The sequence below is a fragment of the Falco rusticolus genome, chromosome 1 (genome assembly GCF_015220075.1).
Source record: "Falco rusticolus isolate bFalRus1 chromosome 1, bFalRus1.pri, whole genome shotgun sequence".
Classification (NCBI taxonomy): domain Eukaryota; kingdom Metazoa; phylum Chordata; class Aves; order Falconiformes; family Falconidae; genus Falco; species Falco rusticolus.
In genome coordinates this window covers 60,859,289-60,875,648 of record NC_051187.1, presented here as the reverse complement: position 1 = coordinate 60,875,648, position 16,360 = coordinate 60,859,289, and the positions used below count along the sequence as shown (strand labels likewise).

The window sequence follows — 16,360 nt, the reverse complement described above, 5'->3', positions numbered from 1 at the left end:
TCATTCTATCTTATTGAGTAACAGAGTGTCTCGTACACTATAAATACTAAAATAGATAGTTAATAGCAATTTATTGCACGGCACAGCGGGTTCCAGCAATACATTCCCTCCTTTAATATGCATGTTGTATGTTTATGGACAATACAGTATGCTCATGCTGACAGTAGCAAGCACTGGCTCATGGTATAAGCCTGTTCCCCTTCTTCCAGAATGCTATTTTCACCAGAGCTATCATTTTAGTTGCCAGCAGTCAAAACAAATCTAAAAAATAATCACAAAAAATAATTATCACACTTTCAATACAATTTTTAAATTATGTAGTGATTCTTGTACAGCATCCACAACTTCACATTTTGCAGCTACATAGCCTTTCTCAGCAGACTCTTGTCCTTACCCACTTATTTAATTTCTCTTTTCCCTTTGCAGCTACACAGAATAATACCCTAGTTTTGGATCAAAACCACACTAAACCAGGAGGAGTCTCTTGAATGCGAAGGGCTCTGGCTCATCCTTGTCACCTGTTGTGTTTGTATCACTTGCATTTTTCTTGTGAGATTGACACTCCTCCTGGTATGCAGGGTGAATTGCATGTTTGCAATCCACTATTACTAGACATGTACTCATTCATTTTCTTAATATGATATTAAGCAGATTATGACAGAAAAATGAAACAAACAGAACTCCTGTGTACATACAGCTTGACTTCAGGGGATGTACAGAGCAAAGGCAGTGCTAGGGCTGCTGTATGTGCTTGTAGTCACTGCATCACTTTGTAAGAATGAAACCTGAGTTATAGTTGGACATTTATACAGCAACACAGTCTTATTCGCTATAAACAGGAACTGTTCACATAATAAAGATAATCGTTTTACTGCTGAGGAACAGCTTGCAAGGTCTCCTTTCAGTAAAAATGCTCACTTGAGCATTACTTTCTCAATTCCTATGAAAGAAGGAGGAAAACCCTAAAGTACAGGTACTTCTGCATTTGAGGAATGTCAGTTATATTCTGTGAGTTTCCATGGATAATACAGCAGGTTGCTGCCAAGATCCCTTACATCAAAATGTAGTAATACCAGACAGTAAAAGCTAGGCCAGCAGAGGTGGTGTAAACATCACTGTTTGCTAAGTTACGAAGGGAGGGGGAAAAAAATGTGTGCTGAGCTGTGCTAAGAATTTGGCTTCTTTACCTATATCTTTGTATCGGCAAGAAGTATTTGAAAAATCTGGCCCTGCTTGTTTATTTCAACTATGACGAGCATCCAATGTTTTCCTAGAAATTCATACAACTAGCTCACCATTGGAGTCACTCTAACATTTTGTAGCTGGAAACTGGTAAGAAACCAACAAACATAAATAACAATTAAAAAGCACCTTTTGCCTTCAAGTGCAATATTGATAATAATGTTTTTTTAGCTCCTCTCTGGGTGGAGAGACATTTACCTCATAATGCCTAATTATAAAGCCTGCAGTCAATTATTAACACTTACATTATGTTGCAAAGCTCATTGAGAAGACAAAAGGAGCAACCAACTTGTTCAAGCACAGTGCCGGAAGCAATTCAGTTGGCATGTTCTCACTGCACTGAGTTTTGCTGTGAGTCACACAGCTGTTCTGCAAGGCACCTGTCTATATCTCTGTTTGCCTTTTTACAAGGCACCTAGAAAAAAAGTACAAAACCCAAGTGGGCAAAATTTTATCCATTGCTTCCAGTTGAACCAACCTGCATATACATGGAGAAAGTCTTCTGCACCCACACTGCAAGTCCTCAATAGTATGTCTATACAGCTTTGAATTTTAGCATATTTTATAAAATATCATGACTATGCAGCCGATGTACTCTCCCACCCACCCACTGCTGAACGAAAAAGGTCAGTGACACCTGTCAATAAATTCAGTGTTGTATTCACCAGGGTAGGGGCACTGCTTTGCTTTAAGATCTGCCAGATATGGTGCCCTGACCATGTGTTCCACACCGTGAGCTGAAACACAAGTACTAAAGAAAAAAATGACAGCAATGGAGAAAACTTCAAAATAAAGGGAATTTTTAAGAACAGAAAGCAGGTCTGTCTGGCAACAGACCCGGGAACCCATCATGCAGATCAAGACAGGTGAGATTAAGTGCACAATAACCAGGACTCAAAACCAAGATCCCAAATCCAGAGCACACGTGTTTGTAAACCTGAACTAACCGACACTATTTTCAGATAAGCTGAGCCCACAGCAGATCCCATCAAAAAGAGGAAGCACTTTGGGTTACACGGTACTGCTGAAAATCAGGCTGCTTACTGGTTTACCTCGTTAGGGGCTTCCCTTCGTTTCTTACTAGCTTGACATTTTGGCCTGGTCAATAGCATAGCTGTTCACATTGTGCCAGCCAACATGTTGCAAGCCCTGCCTTGAAGCAATCTCTTGAAAGGCACGAGAGACAATTTCGCTGCCCTGCTCATTTACTAGTTGCCCTAGTTGTTTGCACTACCAAGAAAAAGCATCAATTAGTAACAATTAAATTGTCATATCTTGTCCCAGCCACATACAGCTGCAAAAATAGTTGTTTGTGCCACATTTAGGAAAACAGTGTTCAGGCTTCCACTGTAAACAAGAACAAGTTCAACTTGAACATGTGTTGCCTACCTGTAAAATGAAAGTTGCTATTTAATTGAAGTTCACCTAACTTAAAAGAGAAAACTAATATTTAAATTAAAATCACAGCAATCGAGGTTTAGGGACTCCATCTTTCAGAAGAAGGCTCTGTTCTCCAACTGGACAAGCATTTTTGCTAATAAAGTTATTTTGTATATTTGGAAAATGGAGTATCCTTAAAACATACTTAAATCATGGGTCTTAATTTCTGACTAATGAGAATAGTGACTTGCAGTTACTATTTAAGATTGACAATCTATCTAAATTTTTTTACTCCTCAACACATGTTTGAGGAAATGTGGAAAGAAAGGAAGAGTAAGCAAGAGCAGGAAAGCATCTGTTTTGGTAGTTGTTTATATGCAAGAGCCAGTTAAGGCCAGGATTTCTAAGGGAGTCCAGTGCCCAAAGCCCATGGATCTATTTGGCAACCATCTGAACATTTGTAGGTTCACAGTTAACTGCAGAGTGAATGTGACCACTTACCTCTGAGGGATTCAGAGATTCCTACAGAAAAAATGTGTTTGCTTTGCCATGTCTCTAAATAATATCAGTGCCACTGTATCAGAAGATCTAATCTTGCATCCACCACCTCATTTCATTTTAGCCACAGAGATCAGTGTGTATATTAAAAAGAAATTAACAGGTAGAACTCTCAGTGACATAAATGGACCAGACATCATATTGAAGTAGTACAAGCAAAGCAAGCAAGTGCATTATTAGGGGATATTATGCATTTTCAGTGTGGAAAGGGCCAGAGATGGCTGCAAAAATTAAAGATGAGAAATCCATTTTAAAAATCTGATACAGCTTTACCCAATTACGTAGTTTTTTGCAGGTGTTGATTCCCACAAGAAACTCAATTTTCTCTAAAGGGTTCCACCCTTGATTTTCTATATGTCATAATATAACTGCTAGCTTCAAAAACAAACTGCATGTTCTATCTTCTATTATATCAAGTTCCTACAGCATGCTTGTATAAGGGTTTTTTTTCCACTGAGAGAAGGCACAATAGACATTATCTTAAAAGGGGTATTAAGGGAGGAGATGATTTAAACATTAAAAAAAATTGGAAAAGTATGTGCTTCAGTATTAATAATACATTCTTGGATATGCATTTGAAGCACAGCTTTGTGAAATGCACCAGGGAGCAGAGGAAGCATTTTTCCCACTGCCTTTTTTTAACATTTTAATAACAACTTGCTCAAAAAGAGAGAGAATTACAAAATTCTCAGCTGCATCAGAAAACAGGGGGCTCACCTAGTTCAGTGTTATTTAGGGTAACAACAATGCATGCAGGCAAAACAAGGATCTCTGGCAAGTTCCAGTAGGTCACCAGTCTGGACACCTGAGAGGAATGTCACAGAGTGTATCTGTCCTGCAGTGCAGGCAGAGGTGGGGATAACGGCTCTACTCTGATACTCTTATTACATTAAAGACCATGAAGGCCTGAGGTACTGGGGTGATATGGGAATGAGAGCAGCAAAGAGCAGACTCAGTCATGTTCCATAAACTGTAGCCAAAAGGAAATGCAGGAGTTTCCTGAAAGATGGCAGAACATGAGCTTTGGGCTCAGCAGGAAAGTTATGCTCTTGTGTCGTTATGTAGTACACACAACCCAAAATGTCTCTCCACTAACCTTCCAACATTCTCACCGCTCTCCCAACAGGAATTACCTCCCTAGAGTTATGTACCCTTGTAGAAAGGAGTAGCAAAACATGGCTTAGATACAGGTGATGCAATTCTCATTCCTTCAGCAGGGGAGAGTAACCTGGTAGAGACAAGACAAAGGCTTTGTACCTCTAATTGCCCCTGCTGCCCAGCCCTTCCCTGCCTACTTATGTCCACTGGACCTGTCCTCACATCCCTGACTTCACCCTCCACCATCAACCACATCTTAATTCTGTCCATGAGGACAGGCAGAGATGCAGACTCCACTGCATACTTACAGCAACTCCATCTGGGCATCCTGCAGCCCAAAGAGGGCTCTGTGTGAGGAACTATGTACCAGTTGTGTAGCATGTATCCTAGCTGACACAGTTTTTATTTTCCTCCTGACCTACACTCATGACCTGCAATCAAGGTGTTACTACAGTAGGGGCAGCCCAAATCACTTGTAGCCTCTGCAGACAAGGCAGAGAAAGGGAAAAACAAGAATTGAGTGATGAAATTAATTAAATCAACTTATCTGGGTCATCTAAGAAGTCAGGCCAGAATGATTTCCTGCTTAATTCCTTCGTCACAAGCATGTCCTTGCAAAATATTAATTTAAAAATACATTTCAGTTCCTCCCATTTCAGTCAGCCTCTCTAGACTGTTGCAAATGCTGAAATGTACCATCTTGTGCCAAACTAATGTCCTCAAAGTGGAGGAACCTCAGATCTCTAGTGTATTTCCCAATGTACAGATGCATGTCCTGTTCCACTACCCCAAGCTGCTGTTGTAGCTGGTAAAGTACAAAAAAACCCAGACTGCTAAGTACATTTATTCCAGATGAAACGTTCCTCAGTCATCCAGGTCAGACATTCATCTACAAGTCTCCCACAGGAGACTCGATAAAGAAACAAGAATGTGTCTCCCAGGTTCTGCACTTTGTACTTGTAAGAGCTTTAGCAAGACCCAGATGCCAGATAAATAGAAACAGTAACAGTTGACTTGTTGACTCATTGCTCATGGTCAAAACCCTTGGCAGTGCAACAGGTGGGAGTACTTCCTACTCACTTTGAACAGTGCCAGTAATCTTGCAACCAGTTTCTTTCTGACATCAGAAGTATATTCCCAAAAATACATTTTGGGAAACTTCCAACTTACCTGATAAAGGCAAATAGTCTGGCAAGCTGCTCTACACTTTGCTTAATAGGGATCCAGGCTGTGAGGTGACTGTGTTTCTAACCAAGAACCCCTGCGGAAAAAAATTCAGCCTTGTAGATCTCTTCGGTGCCAGAACTACACAAAGGACAAACTGTGACACCTTCTTCTTTCAGTGCCAGTAGAAGAGCAAGTCCTAACGTGGGTGTTTCCAAGTCACACAACTTTGATATCTCATTTTGCTGGCCCTTGCACTGCTGTTCAGAGAAAACAGGACTTAGTTTGCTTGATTCTCCACAAAAAATATTTGGGCTTTCAGTGGCATTTGTACACAAGTGCAGAGACCTCTGTCATTCCTATTTTCAATCAAAGCTATAGCAGATGCCTGAAGATTCCACTGTCCTTGACCAGGGGACTATGAAGTCTAACTAAATAAGAAAGCAGAGACTTCAGTAATAACACATCTGAAGATACCCCGATACAAATGTATTTTTACAGCCCTATGTAAAGAACATCTACTGTTTAGCAATGATACAAAGCAAAGACTGTATTATTTTGTTTTCCTTTGAGTTTTGCACACTTGCTATTTTTTCACACCTGTATGATCAAGCTTCTCTTTTTGGGGAAAAAAAAAAAAAACCCCAAACCAACCACCAAAACCAAAAACAAATTGAAGCAATGAAACATTGTTAGTTAATATTTTATCCCCTATCCTCAGAATGAAGAGGCAAAGCAAGTTCTACCCCTGACCTGGCAGACTACTTGGTTTTGTACTGCTGCCCTAAACTGCAGCTGAAGATCCTAAATGTTGCACCCAATTTGCAGGAATTTGTTGGAGCTGATCCTCAAAGCAAATACTTTTGAGTGAAGTGCAAGCCGAGACATGGTGTTGAACAAGATGATTACATCCAGGGAGGAAGACTTAAGGAGATTCTCCTTATCAGACCCTGCTAACATGCAAATAAGTAAATGTAAGTAAGCACATGACTTGGATTTGTTCAACTAGTTAGCTATGCTTACTTATTAGCTAAACTAAGCTATACAGTGCCCCCAGATTAGAATCTTTCAATAAGGTGATTACAATGAACAGGTTAATGATTTTACAAGCCATTATAAAAATGTTCTCAGTTTGCCTCCAGATAAACAAGGTTTCCAGCTGGCAAAACCATCAAAGCTACAATGAAGCAAGATTTAGAAAGGTGCTGCAGAGCATGGGAAAAATCTAGTGCTTCGTAGCTTTCCTTGGTTTAAACACTAATGTTGGATAGGCTATTCCAGTACGAGAGACAAGTGGGAAATGCAAAACCTAGAAACTTCTCTGGACTTCCAGGATCTGTTGAAAATTGTCACTTCTCCTGGATGTGAGGAAGACGAGCTTTATAAATTGAGACCAGCATCTCCTCTAAAAGCACAGGAGTGCTCTGTTCTACACTCTTCACTTGAGTCAACCTAGTTTTCTTAAATAGCAGCACCAACGGGAGCTTGCCTAAGCATTATAGCACTGCTGAAATCCTATTTGCAAAGAAAGATCTAAATGGAACCTTTTATTGTTGTCTCCTAGAAATGGCAAGGTATTGTTTATGCTCCTTTGTGTCACTTCTAATGGTTGCACAATGCTAGTCCTGTAGTAAGTAGTAGACCTGTGTAGTCAGTGTTTTATGGTTAGGCTGGGAGAGCCAAGGAAAGCAACACCAAGTTTATCATGCAACTTCGATAAAGTAACACAGAGATGTCATCTTTTACTGAGACCAAATATTTAATGAAAAAATTGTGACCAATTATATCACTGATTTTTTTATTATTTTTTTTTTTTAAAGCTAGCAACTAGTGCATTACAGTAACAGTCCTGGTGCAGTTCAAGGTCAACTAAAACAGAGTTTTACCATACATTTACCAGACCGAATAAAAGCAGCTAATCAGGTAACTCAATGAGAAGATCACAGTCCTTTTCTAACAAGCATTTTTATATGGCTTCCAATTTTATCCTTTATGTAAGGCACCAAAGTAAACTGAAGCTTCAAAATTCATTAAATCATGACCTGAATGTCTTTAAAAAGAAACCCCCAAAATTCTTTGGATTTCTCTAGTTGATGCCCACATACTATTTCCATCTGGAAAAAATGACATATGCACTTTGCTGAACAGGAACTACTGGCATATGAAAAACACCACCGAGCAATGGTGATTCTTTGCCCAAAGGGATGTCACCTGTCACCCTGAGCCATTCCAATGGGGAAGACTGGTTGGCCCATCAAGAAACAATGGGTGTGTGACAGCTCATATTTTGAGTTTCACTGCATTGTTGCAATGCAGTGTGCCCAGTTCAAGCACCACAAGGCAGAACAAGAGGTTGCTCCTGGTCATTTCTGAGTGGGATGAGGTCTGGATCCATCCAGCATGGAATCTGGCCCAGGCTTCCTGTTCTTTCAACACAGCTGTCTGGCCTCTGCAGATCTCTGCTGGCTTGAGTAGTTGTGTGGAACAGCAACCAGCAAGTACCCACCCATATGCTGTACCATCACCCTTGTGCTTAGGAGTAAGCGGAAGGTTTGCAAAAAAAAAAAAAAAACAAAACAGAGCAAGTAACTGCCTCTTCCTTTCAACTAGCAAAACATTCTTGAAAAGTCTGACACCCAGACAAAATGCTGAATATCTATGACTGAAGCCAAATCAGAGACAAGAGCCTAAGCCTGCACAAAAATTCTCTAAACAGATCACAAACGTAGAAAAGGAGGAAAATTCACCTTTCAGTGCCTGTTTGGTAATTCACTAAATCAAAAAGATAGTGCTGTTAATTTTCATATCCTGCATATGCAGGTCTGCTTTGCAAAGAAGGGGCTGGAACCCCAAGCTGAGAAGTCACGTAAGTAAGAACTTTTTCCCTTGCTTTCCCCTTTTCCCTGGGGAATTTTCAAGCATTTTGATCATCCCACCAAATATTATTTTTTCAGTGCACTGGCTGTTTCCCCGCTGTCATTCAAGCATCATTTCTGTACTTTCAGGTTCCTCAGAGAAGCAAACATCTAGGGAATATATTTGTGTCACTGTATATTGAATCACTGTAGTGAGGCTCCTACTCTTTATCCTGATAGTAGCATAAGGTTACTACTGTAGTTTGGAGGGAGGCTAAGGCTGTACTGTGAGGCCACAGAGCAACTGCTCCTGTTCAGCCATACTTAAGACATATTTAAAAGACTTAGGTGGGGTTTACACATTGCCACTGATTTTGTTCTAACTTAATGAGCAGGAGAGACCATCATTCAGTTACAGCCATCATAAGAAGGGAAAAACCAAGTCCCATCAATCAGAAAAAGACAAAAACTACCTTTAAGAGAGATGTAATATACTTACTTGAGATGACAGAAGATCTGACATTTATTCGCAGGGGCCCTGTGTATTTTTTCAGGCCCCTCCGTAAGATCCTTTCAATTCTTTCTCGCAATGCTTCTCTAGAATCCGTGGAGGAGAACCAGAATGTGAGCAAAGCCTCTGCCATCACACCATCAGCATCTGGGCTACAAACCAACGAAACAGCCTGGTTACCTTCAGCCCATTTCTGCATTTCTTAGTTTCTATCTTAGCTCCTCTAGCAAGGACTATGTAACATAAAGGATTAGATACATTTTTGAACATTTTGTACATATTTGAGAGAAGGAATTGCCAAAAGAAATCCAAGCAAATGCTGAGTGATTAAACACGTCTTGGGCCAGAGGAAGGCATGGTGCTTTCTGTGAACAAACGGGCAGACCAGTATTGTAACGGAGTCTAAAAAGCAGTCACTGATGACATGCTTGGGACACAAGAACAGGAGGGAATGAACTGCTCTGAATGCAATGAAAAACTAGATATACAGCACTTTAGAAACAGGCAGATGGTTAATGGTATCTAGAGCAGGGGTCCTCAAACTACGGCCCGCGGGCCGGATACAGCCCCCCAGGGTCCTCAATCCGGCCCCCGGTATTTACAGAACCCCCCCGCCCCCCCCCCCCGCCGGGGGTCTGGGGAGGGAAACCAAGCAGCCGCAGATGACTGCCTGCCACTTCATCCGCATGCCGGCCCCCTGTTTAAAACGTTTGAGGACCCCTGATCTAGATAGAGACTTTTCAGGGCCCTGTACATACAAAGAATAAAAAATTCCAATCATCATCAAAAAGGTACTTGAGCAAAGGGGAGAGACCACACAACCCAATTCCACCACTGCAACCTCTTGGGAGAATGTGACTAATAACCTCACATTATGCAACAATAAATGAAACTCGGCAGCATATCCACAATCTACTTATCACAGTCCAAGAGATGGACCACAAAAGGGGCCTTTAACATCCCACTGAAAAGTACAAGCAGCAACCAGTCTGGGACATAAAATTCCACAGTTCTGATGTAAGATCAAAGGAAAGAAAAGGAAGAAAAATCTTCTAACAGGCTGAAGTTACACGTAGTAGTATTTATTTTTCCTGAAAGCATCACAGTGCAAGAGACTGAATGCTAAATGGCAAACACCTACAACTACAGAAGTGGCTAACCTGGCATAGTAAATCTTGCTCTGTGCTTGCAGATGGCTTATCCCTGGTCATTACAGAGGGAAGATAAGAGAACTGAGAACCTTCTCTCCTGTGCCTCCTCCTACCTGAGCCAAGAAACACTGGCACAACCCACAACAGTTGGAATCACAGTTACTTCATACAGGGAGGAGATAAAAGCAGGTTGCTCTGTCTTAAGCATCATCCTGATAGGAAAGGAAAAGAGAAGATCTTCCAGTTATATCTCACTGTCTTCGGAATTTTTTAATTATATAGAGGAAAAATAAGAAAATTAAAAAGAGGAGGCAAGTAGCTTACACAGGACTCATGCCATCAGGCTCTGATCTTCGAAAGGGACATGCACCAGTATGAAAGAGACATTCCTGCTATCATCAGTGGAGGGCAAATAAAAAGCCATGCGTTATGAGCACACCAAGGCATGCTGAGTGTTTCGTAGCTGAGCGGAAAGACACGTTCCTTGCCTGAAGGATCTCATAATTAAGACTGAGTAGCTAGACGTAAAGTTTCCAACAGGCTGTTTTTTCCCTCTGTGCCAACTTCAGCATGATTGCTACTCTGTTTATTTTCCAGATATTATCTGATCCATCTGTGGGTGTTGCTCTGCATTTCTGAGGTGTTCCCTCACCTCTCCCCCCACTCCTCTTCCTGTGCTGTGCCACACTGGAATTAACATCTCAACTCTTGCAAGCACACCACACCTCTTGAAACCCTCAGGTAAGTACAGCCCACCTTGAATCACTCACTATATAGAAAAGGTCCAGAACCAAAGACTCTAGTCGAGATTTGTTTTGTCTTTCTTATTAAGCAGTGGGCATTAATACTAATGTATTCAAGTGCATTAATAGTAAATAATTGTTTATATTGAGCCAAAAAATATGCACAGTACTTTCCAAGCAAATTCACAACATCGACCCTGCTTAAAAGAGTTTGCAGCCTGAGCATTGAAAGAAGCATAAAACTTGTATATTTGAAAAAGCAAACAAGCTTCGGTGCATACAAATCTTGCATTCAATGCTGCAAACATCACAGCAAATACCTCAGTCTGTCCTTGGGAACAAGAAGTAATGATCGGCCCCTCAGATCCTTGAATCACCTTATCTACACCTACAACGCTCCAGTCAGTATCAAAAAAAGTATTCCTAAAGCTACATTCAAATAACTACTTGTAAATGGGATTAAGCTAAAGTAGAGCAGGAGGCAGGATGTCACAAACTGTAGAAGAACAAGAAATACATTCACAAGAATAAGATCTTGAGGTTGCTATCATTAGTTTTGCAGCTTTAGCACATGATTATTAAGACTTTCAAGATTTACTTACAACGCTATGGGCTCTGTCACTTAGGAACAAGACCTTAGTGTTACAACAGACACTTCTATAAAAAAAGTAATTTTCAGCACTCAATGGTGGTCAAAAATCAAACTTTAAGTATTACTGGCAAATGAACAGAGAATAAAAGAGGGGAAAAAATTTGCTCAATGATAATCCCAACCACAAGTCTGACCCCTTCATCTCAAACAGCAAGGACAACAGACCCAAAAGAGACATGGAACAGGGTGACAATGTGACAAGGAAGTTTCTGCAAAGAATGCCTGAGCAGGCTGGGACTTGCAACTGAAAAAAAGAGCAGCACTCATGCAGTACAGGAGAGAAAAGGGATAAGATGGGAGTGTCTGACACCTCTAATTGCATGCAAAGGAGGGATAGAGGTCAACTTTTCACCACCTCTTCCAGCACAAGAACTAGGGTCCATTCAATAATCCAAAGAAGGTGGCTCTTCACAAGTAACTCCCTACACTAAAGGACTGAGGTGCATGAATTTCAGGAGTCCAGGGGAGACTGGACAAGTCCTTGGAAAATAACTCCGCTGGAGGCTGCTGCAACCGCTCCAGGAAATCCCAAGTGGTAAACAGCTGGAGGTAGGGAGCATACCAAGAAGCAGTTATCATACACATCTCTTGTGCTGCTACTGTTCCCTAGGCACCTACTTGTGCCCATTCTTAGAGGTGCAACAGTGACAAGTGGGATCTTCTGAATGAGCACAGCCATGATTCAGTTTTACTTTAAAAGCACAGTAGCAATACTAGAAGTAAAATGACATCTGCATTACAGTGAAGGAAATAGTTTTGAAAAAGGTTGGGTGTTTTTTTTTTTAGATAACTCAAATTATATCTGCTTTATTAGCTAAAGCTTGCTCCAGATCTGAACGCAAACTTGTATAGAATTTGGGCTAACTGAAGTTTATCTTCTGCATCAAGATCCAAAGAAGGTCATGGTTCACAATAAGATTATGGTCAGGTGGGGATTATGCTCCAGTTTTACACAAAATACACTTTACTGAATCAGATCAAATGGCGCTCTAGCTGGGCTTGGTGTACATTTCATCTGAGCTGTGTGCATTTATTATAATCTCACATACCTCACTCTGATTAAGCGTGAACGGATGTATTTTTTCCTTAAAATGGAATTGTAAAATGTCTTGTCGATCTGTTGAAAAAAGAAAAATATAAGATAACAACAAAAAAGGAGGGAAACTGATATATTGCTCGATGGAGCATTCAGAAAAAAGCATTCAGTTATAAACTCACAGCTACAGAGCCAAGAAATGTAATCCAGCCCAGCCTCTGGATAACATTTGCCACAGAACTCTCCTAAACTGTTTCCTAGTTGGCCTAAGGCACATCATAAAAAATTAACTCATTTTTCTAAATGTCCTATGACTACATCAGTGTGCCACTATAGCGCTGTCCTGTCCACTCCCAGGTGTAATGAGGGATATTTATAAGCATCCTTGAAACACACTGCTGCAATCCTCCAAAGCACAGCCTCCTAAAGATGGCCTACAGAAAGGGTATAGCGTGCTGTGCTCTGCACTGCACTGCACCTCCTGTTTTAAGTGTCCTTTCTGATACGGCACTTATCCTTGTTCTACAGAAATTTATAGCAAAACTACTAGTGATTTCAAATTATAACACCTCAGACACCCTTGTGATTTGCCACGTGTTGAGGGAATTGTCAAGCAACTCTCATCAGAAATCTAGGACTCATATGGAATCAATCCCCAAATGGCATCTTTGCTAATGCCTGCTTAACCACATCCTGCTTTAGGCTGAATGTTGTCTCAGGATTGCATGATGAGTCTGAGACAGCACAGTGTGATATAACATGGCATGAAATTCTGCCAGGAATCACTCAGGATCACTGAAGTATTGAGAAATGGCAAACTCACTAGTGAGTTATGCAGTTCCTCCTATCAGCAAGACCTAGTAAAATGAATGCATCCTGTAAACATCAAACACATGACAGGAAAAACTACATAGAAATGCTCTACAAAATCCTGCAAGTTGCCTTTTTTTGCAGTTTTCAGTCCATAAAGGCTGTCTGATTTAGCCGTCTCCAGATTTTCTGTCTTCCAAAGGAAAGAAAAAAAAAAAAAAAAAAGATTCTCAAGCATCTAGTACATTGAAATCTTTCAGATACAGAAGCAAACATGTAGGAATGAAATCTGGGGGTGATTCCTCCCAAAGAACACAAAGCCCCTCTTTCCAGCCTGTCATAAGGTGAAGCCTCATGTCATTACCCATTGTTACTGAAACAGAAATAATTTCAAGATGAGAACTGCACATTTTATTATTTTAAGCATACATTAGTAAGGAAAAAGAAAAGTTTTAATGGTGATGCATTTTACCTTGCTGTTACTGGCAGTTACCTGGAATTACTTAGGCCTTTGGAACAGACAAAATTCTATGGAATAGAAATATATCAACTGCAACAAGCTACTGTATATATGCAGAATGGGCTTTATCCTGTCACTTTGCAGATTGCCAGCTGCTACCACTGCATTTTACAAGGCATACAGTTAGAAATCAGGAATAAAGCATTTTGTTTCCTATAACTCTGCAGCCTGTTCCACCACCACCTTCCTTGTTTATTGGAAATATTTGTCCTCAGACAAAAAGTTGGGTGTTTTTTGGCTTTGGTGGGTTTCTTTTGTTTTTCTTTTTAATGGTAACGTTTGCTCATAGAGTTTGTCACAGTGTTAACTGCTTCACTGATGATTGTGTAAGTAGAAGCATGTAGTTAAGCAGCACTGCCAGATTTGTGGCATGCAATGGCATGTGCTGGCTTTCGTTGCACTGCCGCTGAGAACTTTTGAGATCTTCGGGACAGGGACTTCTTTGCAGAGTACTTTGCAAATAAAAGAGAGCCTTGAGCTGGGCTGAGGTACACCTCAAGCTTCTACATTGCTAAGAAGTAAAGCAAAAGCAAGCTGACTTTAAGTTTGGGACTGAAGAGGGCAAGAATTCACAATCCCTTGCAAGGGAGACTTAGGTTAATATGACATTCGTCAATCCTTTATCTCCTCCTAGCAGCTGTGTTTTCAAGCTATCTGCACTGTCTCAGCTCAGAGATTGCCAGTGGTTTTGCCACACTTTCCATCTGCATTTCTGTACCATATACAGGGATCCTTAATTCTGTCACCCATTCTCTTCTGTCTTTGCTACAGCCTGAGCAGCTCATGTGGTTATTTGTCTGTACTCCCAACATGTTCAGCTTTCTCCTTTTCTCCTCACCCTGGACCACTTCTTAGATATTCTGTACAGTCTGATAAAGAACACCACACGCTGCAGCAAAGACAAGTATTTCCAGTGTCATCTGACAAAACACAATGCTTCTTTTAAAAATAATCTAAAGAGTGCAAATGCAACTGAACTATCAGCAAAAGAAATTGTTTTCAGAAAATTTGATCCAAAAGGGATGTTAGTTATTTTTATGGAGATAACAGTAAGCATATGATTTAAAATCATACCAAAACTACTGGATTTCTGTCTTCCATTCTCTTTCAGGATTTTATATCTGAATGAGAAAGTAGCCACTTTTCTCTTTCTGTTGCACGCTGTCAATAACTTACTATTATCTGCCTTACTATTATCAATAGACAAAACAACAACAGGAGAGTGGTTTTGTTTCCTGTGATCCTTGCAGGGCCTTTAATGCCTTCAAACTTGACCTAGTATTTTTTACTTTTGTAATCTGCTGTATCTTATCAGTGAAGACTTGCTAGGCAAACTTCTGCACTGCAGCCCCTATCTCTCACCTGCTGATGAATTTGTTTGGTAGATATGAATCTGTCCTAAATCTCCTCTTTCCTTCGACAATGACTTTGGTAACCTGGATTATTACCAGTAATCTTTATATTCATATGGAGTTTATGTAAGAGAAAAAGATGTAGCAAGATGCCTTCAGATAATAACTTTCAAAGATTAATGTTCTGTCTCATATTTTTACTGTTTGTCTTCTCATTGGCCTTCCTACATGACCCGTGACACAACCTACTAAAATATTCATAATTTCAGAATGACCCAATATTCCTTGCTTCCCTGGGACCCAAAAAACCCCCAAGCTCTGGAAGTAGGTCACATGCAACAGGTGCATTGCTCCGATGTAGGATGGGGCTGACATGAGCTACGCTTGCCCAGATGTGTAGCTGGGTTGCCTGTGTCAGCCCTTGCTTTCTCCCACCACGCACTGCTTTGCCACTCCATGCAGGGTAACACGATTTATCAAAAAGGTTATCTTAAATCTAGTTTGACAGAATGTTCTTCTGGAATATTTGCTGAACTTACTGCATTACTTGCGTGGGATGTTCAAAAGCATTCAGTAGGTTTAGGAGCACAAATCCTCTTGTTGCTCAATACTATTGCTCTTTTGACTGCTGCCAGTTTAGTCCTTCAGCAGCTATCCTCATACTACATTCTTCTTCTTGCCTCACTAGCTCCTTTGGCTCTAAAGCCTATCATTAGTGATTTTTTAAAGCTTTTTGACTAAATATTAGTTGGAACATGCCACCTGGGTTAGCAACTCTCTCCAGTTTTGCAGTAATCATATCAAATGAATTACTACTAACAGAATTGTGTTAATTCTGTACCTAGCACCCAACTTGCTGGCCAATTTGCAGCTCAACCTGCTGAGACTCCCAGAGCTGACCATAATGCAAATCCAGTAGCAGCTCCCTTGAGAACCTGGGATATCTACTCCCCAGGTTTCAGCTGAGGGGTTAGTTAGGGGTTAGAGGGAGAGAGGGCAGGATAAAGACAGGGACAACAAAAAGTGAACCTGGCATGGTCACAAACCAGGATGTTAACATCATGCTCCCCTTAGAAACAGAGATAACAATTACTCACAGCAGCAAGAGCCCTATAGTCATGGTGCTTGCCCAAGGTGAAGAAAATGGACCTGAAGGAAAGTGAGTGTAATGATCCATGGGCCTCCAGCAAACCAGAAGATCAGAAACTTTCCCATCAGAAACCACAAATACCCAAAGACTGCATGTGTCACAGCAGGCAAGAGCAGTGTGATCCCAAATGGTATCACA

At 40.7% G+C, this 16,360-nt stretch overlaps 1 protein-coding gene across 1 annotated transcript in view; it reads right to left on the bottom strand.

Moving 5' to 3' along the window:
- The window catches only part of LOC119154243 (transmembrane protease serine 11E-like), a 41,547-nt gene that overhangs the window by 7,580 nt on the left and 17,607 nt on the right, over positions 1 to 16,360 (bottom strand). Inside the window, exons 4-5 of the mRNA XM_037401562.1 lie at positions 12,404 to 12,471; positions 8,797 to 8,960 (exon numbers count right to left, since the gene is read on the bottom strand). Coding sequence (XP_037257459.1) covers positions 8,797 to 8,960; positions 12,404 to 12,471 — 232 coding nt within the window. The remainder of the gene's footprint in view (positions 1 to 8,796; positions 8,961 to 12,403; positions 12,472 to 16,360) is intronic.